Genomic DNA, 11489 nt, shown 5'->3' with positions numbered 1-11489 from the left:
CTGGGGAAATGGATGGAGAGCTTATAGAAAGCCCTGTACTGAGGCACAGAAGTCCACAACACCCTAATCGTCATGGCGATAACCACCTGGGAGGGGTTTTTTTCCCCTTTCTGTTGTTAGAGACATGGCCGTGGCAACTGCACCATGCAGGAGTGCTAGCTGGTATCACAGCCACATCTACATCCACGCCTGGCATTCAGATTCACTATTACTAAGCCCATCTGCCCCATTCCACAGCTCTGCATAACAGCAGACAATACAGCACAAACACAGAGTCGTTTCTTTTCTGCAGGCATGCTGCATCTGATCTGCGTCTGAGCCAGCTTTTCTTCTTTGTGTTGTTTACCCCGTACATTGTATCCGACTTCTAATATCTTTAATCTTACATTAGCTGTCTCAAGGATCAACCATCAATCTGATAGATGTAACGTCTGACGTGTAAAAGCTGAGTCCAACAGGTTTAAAATTTACATTCAGATGGAGGAAAGCACAAGATAGACCAAGGCAGGGAAATGCAACTTGCATTGCTTGGGGGTCACTTTTGCAGACAGACTCCAGACAGAGAGTCCAGGGACCAGTCACAGCAGCCCCATACATGTTTCTATGATTTTTGAACATTTTTAGAATTTTACGACATTTCTATAGGATTTAAGGACATTTGGGGTGTTTATAGGACTGTTAGACGTTTCTGGGATTTTTCTAGGATCTTTGGATGTTTCTAGGATTTCAGGACATTTTCAATATTTTAAATATAACTGTTCCTGTGATGTAACTATTGTTTTCTTTAATATGACGTAACTCAAAAAAATGTATTGTATTCATAATGTAGGCTATTCAAAACGTATTCACTCTTTGTAAATATGATGCTGCTACCCAGTGGTTTTAACCCTTTGAAGACAGGCTCAGCATCAGTGTCTTGTGTTACGCTTGGATGCCTTTCACAAGCATTTAGACCTTTAAAAAGTGAGCAAATTGGTTTGATTTTATATGAAAACATGGCTAAAGACAACATGCAACTTGGCAAGAGATGTCTCGAAAATTGTCTGAAATTAGGTCAAGCTGACAAGAAAATGAACTCAAAAATTGGTGAAAAAATGATCAAAATAATCATTAGAAAAGCAATAATAAAAATGTTGTAAAAAATGTTGTAAAATTCTTAAGTTGTTGATTGCCTCAAATGTTTTTATTTGAGATAAAGCAATTTGCTCAGATTTCAAGGGGTTAATCATGCACCATCAAAATCAAGAATGCAGTTTTTCATTCCAGACCACATCAACTCACTACCATAACCTGAACCACAGAAAGGGGAACTAACATGTGAAAGGCCTAGCTGTTGTTTTGCTGAACTGGAATGAAAAGCTGTAGACTCCTTTGCCTAAGAGGCACATGACTGAAAGCTGTGCTTGTAGCCACGCCAGTCATGTCCAGCTCCGTTGCGACAGTTTCCGCTGGCGAAATTTATGCTAAACTGAACCATTGTGTTCTGTTCATCAGCCACGTGGACTGTAGCTTCGTAGCAGCCAACTAATATTGCTGTCTTATAACTGGACAAATGAAAATATTTCTCTTCAATCGTTAGAATAAAATGTTTCACTGTCTCCTACAGACGCCAATATCCGATTATGAAATGCAGAACAAAATGCATTAGAAGTGTCGCATTCCCATTCCGCCATCATGAGAAGTAGGCCAACGTCTACAGATTAGACGTTAGTCACACGTTGGAGATGAATGTGATTGACAGCGGATTAGGCCAATGGCGGATAAGCATGTGAACATTTGATTGGTTTGAATTTGTGTCAGTAACGAATGCTTACGCAAATCAGCCAATACACATTCGAGTTGTGGTGTGGTAGGCGGGGCTATATGTAGTATATAACCGAGGGTTGAGCCGTTGAGCACGCACTACAGAACGACGAAATCAGTTATAGCATAGTCTACGCTACCTCCAGAAATTAAAAATGAGGGAAATTGTTCATCTTCAAGCCGGCCAGTGCGGAAACCAGATTGGTGCCAAGGTTAGTAAACCTTAATGTGTTTTTTTTTAATTATAAAATGAGTTATTTCATTTGGAAACACCGTGTTCCCTGCTCGAGGAGCCGGTGCTTTGTGCCTCTACGCGTCCCAGAAACCACACCCTGGGAAAATGAATGCGCCCTACTCCTGAATGCTGCTGATTAATGTTTAATTTAAAGCAGTGGCATTTTTTGGACGTCTTTTGAGCCGTAATCTAACGGAGTGTAGATGGGGGTAAAAAATTAAATTAAAATTAAAAATTTTGTGATGTAGTTTAGTCTTCTGTGTGGAGAATTGAATCCTAGGCCGTAAGTTGCAGCTAATAGTAAAGCCGTTAACTAACAGTTTAAACATTATTTAACGGGATTTACGTCGAAAGACAAGCTTAAAGTCGCCATTGTTCATTTGGCAAACGTTACTGCAATGCGAAAAAGGAAGTGACCAATGTCGATCAAATAACGGATACAAGCCACGTTATGTTACCCTGTAACTTTATTTTATCGGTATGAAGATATAAATGTGGTTTACCTGTTTTTTTAAAATAGCGGTATTTACCAAATGATTAGTATAACGGTTTCCGGCTCGCGTCGGCCTACTTGGCATTGCCTTTCGGACTGCGCCCGGCTTCTGCCTGTGGTGGGCGGGCTTGGCGGTTAGTGACGTAGCAGGAATTTTCAAATTCATAACCCCTGAGTCGCAGCCAATGGGGGGTCGGGCCGCGCGCGCGAAGTCAGCTCGGCGGGAAATAATGTTTCGCCTCCACTTTTTAACATTAAGTATATATATTCAGGCATCATTTCTGCCTTAATTTTGCATTCTGAGTTGATGTTTTAGATGTAAATGGTTTACCTTGTTTTGATTTACAGTTTTGGGAGGTGATCAGTGATGAGCACGGTATTGACCCAACTGGTACATACCACGGTGACAGTGACCTGCAGCTGGACAGGATCAATGTCTACTACAATGAAGCCTCAGGTAAGTGAAGAGGTGTGTGTGCGCGTGCATGTGCGGTATGTATGTGTGTGTGTGTATGTATGTGTATGTATGTATATGTATGTATGTATGTATATATAATATATATATATATATATATATATATATATATATATATGTGTGTATGTGTATGTATATGTATACATATGTGTGTTTGTGTACATCTGCCCCTCATTAATCCTAATACTTTTTTTTGTAGGTGGTAAATATGTGCCCCGTGCTGTGCTGGTTGATCTGGAGCCAGGCACCATGGACTCTGTGAGGTCTGGACCTTTTGGCCAGGTCTTCAGACCAGACAACTTTGTGTTCGGTAATTTTTTTATTACAATTATTGTAAAACTTATGTCCAGAAAATTTTACAAGGTTCCTGCTGATCAAGTAAATTCCTTTTCTTTAATCTGCTGGAAATGCAAGCAGCTGAGTCTCACAGGTGAATTAAGAAACACAACATGGCCCAAAAACAGGCCAGACATGCCAGATATTTCCCATTTCTTGTTGGTAAACCAAATAAATACTTTTATGATAATATAAAGTGTCCATTGTTCTCACGTGTTCCACTCCACAAAGAGCAAACTAAAATTGCCTGTTTTTCTTATTATAAAATTGAACTTAAACTTAATTCCAAATGGCATTTACAAAAGTCTCAAATCTTCCTTAACTTAAGCTGCTACTCATCAAGCCTCAAAGTGTATGAAATTAATGTTGATTCTTGTCTTACAGGTCAGAGCGGGGCTGGCAACAACTGGGCTAAGGGTCACTACACAGAAGGCGCAGAGCTGGTGGACTCTGTCCTGGATGTGGTGAGGAAAGAGGCTGAGAGCTGCGACTGCCTCCAGGGCTTCCAGCTTACACACTCCCTGGGTGGTGGCACAGGCTCCGGTATGGGCACCCTGCTCATCAGCAAGATCCGTGAAGAGTACCCTGACCGCATCATGAACACCTTCAGTGTGGTGCCTTCCCCCAAAGTATCAGACACAGTCGTTGAGCCTTACAACGCCACGTTATCAGTCCACCAGCTTGTAGAAAACACAGACGAGACCTACTGCATCGATAATGAAGCCCTGTACGATATCTGTTTCCGTACCCTCAAACTCACAACCCCCTCATACGGTGACCTCAACCACTTGGTCTCTGCAACCATGAGCGGCGTCACCACCTGCCTCAGGTTTCCTGGACAGCTCAACGCTGACCTGCGTAAGCTCGCTGTAAACATGGTGCCATTCCCCCGTCTGCACTTCTTCATGCCTGGCTTCGCTCCCCTCACAAGCCGAGGCAGCCAGCAGTACAGATCGCTAACCGTGCCAGAGCTGACCCAGCAGATGTTCGACGCCAAGAACATGATGGCCGCCTGTGACCCACGTCATGGTCGCTACCTGACAGTGGCCGCCATCTTCCGTGGTCGCATGTCCATGAAGGAGGTGGACGAGCAAATGCTGAACGTGCAGAACAAGAACAGCAGCTACTTCGTTGAGTGGATCCCCAACAACGTCAAGACCGCCGTCTGTGACATTCCTCCCCGTGGCCTCAAGATGGCCGCCACATTCATCGGCAACAGCACAGCCATCCAGGAGCTGTTCAAGCGCATCTCTGAGCAGTTCACAGCCATGTTCAGGCGCAAAGCTTTCCTCCACTGGTACACTGGCGAAGGCATGGATGAGATGGAGTTCACTGAGGCAGAGAGCAACATGAACGACCTGGTGTCCGAGTACCAGCAGTACCAGGATGCCACTGCCGAGGAGGAGGGCGAGTTTGAAGAGGAGGGAGAGGAGGAGCTGGCCTAAATGTATCACTTTTCCAAAGCTCTGCTGTCAAAGCATTGCAGTCTAATGTAATGTTCTAAGTCCTTTCCAGTTTGCAGTGTTCTGTCTGCAATGAAATGTAATGTTCTAAGTTCTTCCAGTTTTCAGTGTTCTGTCTGCTGTTCATGTTAATAAAAGTTCTTCTGCATATAAGAAGTCTGCTGTCCTGGATTGATTAAAACAGTTGAGCTGAAAATGTATTGAGGATAATGGGTAAAGTTTTTTTTATATTGGTGCAAATGCATACCAAAGACTAGCTGTATAGTTATCAATTTGCAAGAAAGTTATTTTTAAAAATCAAAGTTAACAGCTATCAGCAGATTTTTTTTAAGTGTTGTGCCACATTCAGATGCCTTTGCATTCATTGAAAGATATACTGGAGTACATTTGATTGTTTGAAAATATGTATAAAAAACAATGCAATTTGGTAAGAGGTTTGCAAATCAAAGAAATTAGAAACATGACAAGAAAATGACCTAAATTAGTTTTTAAGGTATCCAATGTGTATTTAAATAAAGTTAAATTTTACCTTTCCCTTTTGCAAAATGTCAGGTTATAAATTAAACTTATTTGCTCAGGTTACAAAGTATTAATGCCTGAGTTCAGTATACAACAGTGTTTTACTATTTTGGGATTAGCTGAAAACAAGTGGCCAGATTGCAACACAAATATGGTTGAACAGAAAGTGTCTTTAATAAAAGCATGAGTGAAGCAGAAATACAGAGCATGATGGTCTGCTGTGTAATCCAAACTACAGTACACTTACACAGCTGACTCATACCAGATCAAAGTTCATGTAGAGCACAAACAACCTTGTAAAGCTACCAGTTTTCACCAGCATGTGACTGTTGGAATGGCTTAAATGCTCTTATGTCACAGACTACAACAAATCTGCAGCAGCTGAACAGAGAATACTGTCAGTGAAGTGAATTATATTGATGTGTATCCGCTATTGACTGGTTGGGCAGAGTTCTGCTTTATAAAATCCTGCCGACATTTCCCTCCATCCCTGGCTGCTGGACAGCTAGTGGCTGTGTTCACTGGGTGGCAGTGTTGGCTAAGTCACTCTCTTCCAGAGGCAGTAGATGAGAATGCTCATGGCCAAAGCCAGCAGCGTCCAACAGCACACCCTCTTCACCTGGCTCTCCAAACCCAGCTTCTCTCCAAAGCGGGACACGAAACCACTCTGTCAGAGACAGCAGGAGATTTAAGTTTCAAGGAAATTATACATTTCAGTACAACATACTGTGATAATATGTCTCTATGTTCAAAGGATATGTCAGTCAAACTATGTTTGTATTTATCACTAAAGAAAGACAATCAATACAAAAGTCAGTAACCCAAAAATGACGATCTATTTTTTTGTCATACATACATACATACATATACACACACACACACACATACATATACATATATACACATATACACACACACACACACACACACACACACACACACACACATATATATATATATATATAAATATATATATATATAATATATATATATATAAATAACAAAATAAATAACAAAAAACAAAATATTAAAGGTTGGTTTACACAAAGCCCCAGAGTGTGGCAATTAGATTGTGGTCATTTGTACAAAAATATTAAATGAAATGACCAGCCTTATGAGGCAGTGTTGCATTTTTACTTCCCGCAGCCCAATTTAACACAAAAACTAGAATCCAGGTTGAAAGATCTTAAAGAAGGGAGTGATAAAGGAAGCTGAGCTCTTCTTTTTGTTTGCCATGATGGAGCATGGCTGTTGGGCTTAGACTTAGTTGCCTGAGAACCTGTGTTGTTAAGAAAATGTATTTGTTTTCTTTAAAAAATATACAATAAATTCAAGAAAATGACCTGAAAATTAATACAAAAAAGAAAAGAAAGTAATCAAACAATCAAACAAGACTGAAAAAGTGCTTCAAAATACTAATAGTTCTCTAACTTAATTTTTAAATAATCTTTTTTTTCCTTTTTTTTGGCAATATTTGACTTATGAAATTGTCTAAAGAATCACACCAATGTGATTATGGTTCAAAGATTTGAATATTGTAAGAAATTAGTATAAAATGCAAGAAAATTACCTGAAACTTAAAAAAAAAGAAAAAAGAAAGAAAAAGAGGAAGTAAAAAACAACAAGGTAAACAAGACTTTGAAAAAGTGCTTCATAGTATTAGTATATGTTATAATAATAACAACAATTAAGTAAAAATAAATTTGAATATGTAAATGATAATGTGATAATTATAAAGTCCTAGACATTTTTGCAAGCAAATACATTTTCTAAATCTTATTATGTTTTGCAAGTTGTTGAACATGTCTTACCAAATTGCTAATTGCTTTTTTAAAAAAAATATATGCTTTTGAAAGAAAATCACAACAATGTGTTTAACCCCTTGAAAACCTGAACAAATTGGCTTAATTTCTTTCAAAGGCATGACAGAAAGAAGACAATGAGCACCTTACAAAAACAAAATGGCCAAAAAATTAGCAAGGCATTTACCAAAAGTTACAAGAAAATTACCTGAAAAATAAGAAACAAAAAAAAAGTGAATAAATAAATAAACATGCTAAAAATAAAAAAAGAAATATATTTATAAAGTGTTTTATTTTGTATAATAACTCTAAATATATAATGATTATATTCATAGACATTTTCCTTAGTTTTTTTGATCATATCATATAAAATCGCCCCAAAGCTAAGTTTCAGCTGATTTTCTAATAACCTCATACCATTTTCTTTTTTCTTTTTTCTTTTTTCTCAAATGCGGGACATCTCTTTCCAAATTGCTGATTGCCTTTTTCAAAGTTTTCAAAATAAGCCAAACAAATATAAGGTTTCAGGTGCTTGTTAAGGCATCTGAACGCAGCAAAAGGAAACTTATGACAATCCGGGTATTAAAGGGTTAATGATAAGGTTATAATATTGTATAAGGCGTCGCTCCAGGTTCCAAAGGGTTAAAGTAGGTGGATGAAGAGAATAAGCGTGTTGTATCTTACCCATCCTCCCTTGTCTCGTATCTCAGGGCAGATGACCCTCTCCACGTAGGCCCCCACACACTCCTTCAGCTGGGGCAGGGCCTCCACCATGCCTCTGTCCCGGCAGTGCAGAGCCATCTGGCCAGCCAGCACATACACCGACAGCACCGCGCTCCAGGCCAGGTCCCTGCGGCGGGCCCCAGGGACAGGGGAGAAGAAGTGCTCATCCAGGATGCTCATGAGTGTGGGGCAGGCCGTGTGCTCCGTCACATCCTGGAAGACGCGAGGCCAACGCCTGAAGAAAATGGGGAAGCGGGTGAGGAGCTCGTCCCCGGCGTGACGCAGGGCTGTGGTGCAGGCTGTTGGGGCAGGGCCCATGGTGCCATCGGCCCTCCTGTGATCACATAGTCTATGTAGTCATGGGCCATCAGGTAAGCCTCTCTCACAAGCGGGTCCGGACTGTTGAGGCCCAGTCCGGCCCCTGGCATCTCCGACTGACACATGCTGGCTTCACTGATCACCAAGATGGCCACTCAGCGGGACACAGAGAACAGCTCCATGGCCAAGCAGCATCCACTCTGCACAACAGCCGGACATGGGGGTGTGGGGATGCTGTAAAGGCAAAACTTTGAAAAATCACAGTACATCCAAGAGGGAAATAAACATGCATACTGCAGAATGATTTTCAGTGAGTAAATCAAGTATAGATAACTCACCTCCTTTCCCCCCTCACCACACAGTGATTAAAAGGAACAGCACCTAGGTCAAAGAGTGTTGGGGTCCAGAGAAGTGTCTCTGTGCGTGCTGCAGTCAGACTGGGTCACCCAGTCCCCTCACCAGCTAAATATAGAGCCCTTGTTGGAAACTGACACTGATCTCTAGCCTCATATGCACAGTCATGGCCGTCCTGACATACAAGCCCCATTCCAACAGCAGAGGTAGAGCTCCATAAACAGCACGGAGGAGAAACGTGGCAGCTTTACACAGAGCAAACAGTTACAGGCAATCGCTGATGTCGCTCACTTACAGCCGTCAGTGAGGGGTTAACATCATGCACATGATGAACGCACTGAGTCATGACCTGGTGACACTAAAATCTTCTCATGTTCTGTTTAATTCAAACAGAAGTGTTTGCATTTTGAACATGTTGATGATACTATATTTTTAATCATATCTTGCATTTGTAATCTTTAACCCTTTGAAACATGCATTGGAGTCAGTTTTCTCGTGTTGCGCTCGGAAGCCTCTCACAGGCATTTAAAGCTCTGAAAACCAGAGCAAACTGGTTTGCTTTTTTTTATACAGATAAAGGCAATGAGCAACTTGGCAAGAAATGTCCCACAAATTACAAGAAATTAGTAAAACGTGACCAAAAAATAACCTGATAAAGAGAAGAGAGAGCTCAATTTTTTTTTGTTTTGCAGATTTTCAGAAATTCTTGATAAGTTGTTAAAGTTTAGGTTAGTTCTTGTAAAGTTAATCACTGCCCCCTTAAAAGTTCTTGAAAGGAATCTGGCCAATTTGCTTGGGTTTGAAAGCGTTAAACAAAATCATAATTTAATACCTGATGAGCTTCATCTCTCAGCACCGAGAGTCTGTCTAACAACTTGGAATACAAATTTGGTTTTAAATGTTAACCAGATTTATTTAAAAAAAAACACACTCTTACTTACCTCTTGTCATGTATATAGTTTTGGTTTTATTTGTACAGCTTTGAGATCTCTGTTTCAGGTTTTGATGGAACTTCTTTCTCAGTCTATTAATATTTGATTTAAAAAAAAATAAAGGGCTGTGGTCACTGTAAACATAATGTGCAACTCACTTCTCAAACATCACTTATCCTTTTTTAAGTGAAAAATATCAGACATCATACAACATCAACATCAAAGAAATTATAGCTTTGTGTATGGTAATGAATTTTTTTTGGTCATCCCAACCAGAGAGAGGGCAACAATAACCCCTAATAAGGTACCCTTTGAAATCTGGAGTGACATCACTTTGCTGTGTGCTTTTTTTTTCAGGAGTATTCGAACTTTTGAACCCCAAAACATAGGAAAAGGCAAAGAACAAATTGATGAAAAATGCTGCACAAATTGCTAGAAATTAGTAGAGTTCTTGCTAATTTTGGGGTCATTTCTTCTTTCGTTGCTCATTGCCTTGCTCCCATGATTTTGAAAGAAATCAAGCCAACTATCTCAGGTTCTAAAGGTTTAATCAAGGCATAATTTGCATTGCAAAATTAATTTTCCTTCAATTATGTGATATCAACCACATAATACATGCTTTGGGTCATTCTTTGTTGTAAGCTATAGGTAGAAATGGGATGTTGCTATAACTGCTAAGAAGACTTAAGGCCTTTTAGACATGCTGGCATGTGAGAGTAAGAAAAGGACTCAGTCCCATTTAGCTGCTTCAGTTTCAGGATCCTGGTGTTGCACGCTGACTCACTGGCACACTGTCTGTGCTGGAAGAAGTATTCAGATCTTTTACTTAACTTAATACCACACTGTAAAAATACTTTGTTACAAGTTAAAGTCCTGCATTAAAAATTTAACTTAAGTAAAAGTAAATAAGTATAAAAATGAAAAAGTATGTGAAGTATAAAAGTAAAAGTACCAAATACAAAAATAAAAAATATAATAAAACATCTGGAAAAGAACACCCCTAAAACTCAAAACTGTAAAAAAAAAAAAATGAATGAATGAATGAATAAATAAATAAGAGGAAAAAACATCCTAAGAACTCAGAATTCTCAAAGTTATTAAAACAACAACAAAAAACCCACAAAATTAAAAATATTATTAAAACAGAAAAAGACTTAGATGTTTATCAAAATACTTGGCAATTATTTTTCTGTCTATTGACTGATAAAGTAATAAACTAATCAATCATCTGTACTTGTTTAAACTTGAAATTTAATTCATAACAAAAAAATGAATATTTTATAAATTCACCATATATTTTTATGCAAAACAATTTAAATCTGAAAAAATAACTCAAAATTTCAGATAAATGTGTTAAAGTAAAAAAGTACAGTACCCATCTGAAATTTAGTGGAGAAAAAGTATAAAGTGACATGAAAAGAAAATATTTAAGTAAAGTACAAGAACCTCAAATCTGTACAGCTCTTGAGTAAATGTAATTAATCATACATCCCACCATCTGTCTTTATTGTAAGTACACTCAGGCTTTTCTGCTCCATGGAGTGATGTGGTTAAGGGATTTGCCACAAACAAAAGCCCATTGACCTCCACTGTATTAGGGTGGAGGCAGAAATTCAGATCATAATAAATCAAAAAACCTGCAGAAATAAAACCAAGACTACCTGCATGAAGAGCTATGACTACACAGAGGAAAGAAAGTATGTCCTTTTTGTGTAGGGCGAACTGGCTCTTTAAAAGTGCAGCTAGATTTGTATTTCACCACATGGGAGCAGTAATGTATTACCAGAGACACACTACCTCTCATTTACCAGTGTGTGTGTGTGTGTGTGTGTGTGTGTGTGTGTGTGTGTGTGTGTGTGTGTGTGTGTGTGTGTGTGTGTGTGTGCGTGTGTGTGTGTCTGTTAGTGTGTGTGTGTGTGTCCAGGCTTATGTGGAATTTGATAGCTCTCCCTTGGATTTGAACCCATAACCACTTGTTTACAATGAACTTCAAAATAAAAGCTGCTTTAGCATTGAATCATACATATAGGCCAATT

The 11489-nt window shown here is 39.3% G+C and overlaps 2 protein-coding genes across 2 annotated transcripts; one reads left to right on the top strand and one right to left on the bottom strand.

The window, feature by feature from the left end:
- The first annotated feature begins 1904 nt into the window (after positions 1-1904).
- LOC121943978 (tubulin beta-1 chain) lies at positions 1905-4958 on the top strand. The gene is made up of 4 exons (XM_042487617.1): positions 1905-2015; positions 2880-2988; positions 3206-3316; positions 3727-4958. The coding sequence occupies exons 1-4, from the start codon at positions 1959-1961 to the stop codon at positions 4785-4787; spliced, it is 1338 nt and encodes a 445-aa protein (XP_042343551.1). The 5' UTR covers positions 1905-1958; the 3' UTR covers positions 4788-4958.
- Positions 4959-5474: 516 nt separating this feature from the next.
- Positions 5475-8538, bottom strand: bcl2l16 (BCL2 like 16). The gene is given in 4 exon segments (XM_042487618.1): positions 5475-5991; positions 7811-8178; positions 8181-8401; positions 8506-8538. Coding segments are annotated over 3 exon segments (609 nt in total). The 5' UTR covers positions 8293-8401; positions 8506-8538; the 3' UTR covers positions 5475-5862.
- Between the last annotated feature and the right edge of the window lie 2951 nt (positions 8539-11489).

This window comes from Plectropomus leopardus, chromosome 6 (genome assembly GCF_008729295.1).
Source record: "Plectropomus leopardus isolate mb chromosome 6, YSFRI_Pleo_2.0, whole genome shotgun sequence".
Classification (NCBI taxonomy): Eukaryota; Metazoa; Chordata; class Actinopteri; order Perciformes; family Serranidae; genus Plectropomus; species Plectropomus leopardus.
The sequence above is the reverse complement of the archived record's forward strand: the minus strand, read 5'-3'. Positions and strand labels throughout refer to the sequence as shown.

Coding starts and splice junctions, on each gene's coding strand:
- LOC121943978 (XM_042487617.1), top strand. CDS start 1,959: ATGAGGGAAATTGTTCATCTTCAAGCCGGCCAGTGCGGAAACCAGATT. Junction 2,016..2,879: donor GAAACCAGATTGGTGCCAAG/GTTAGTAAACCT, acceptor TTTGATTTACAG/TTTTGGGAGGTGATCAGTGA. Junction 2,989..3,205: donor CTACTACAATGAAGCCTCAG/GTAAGTGAAGAG, acceptor TTTTTTTTGTAG/GTGGTAAATATGTGCCCCGT.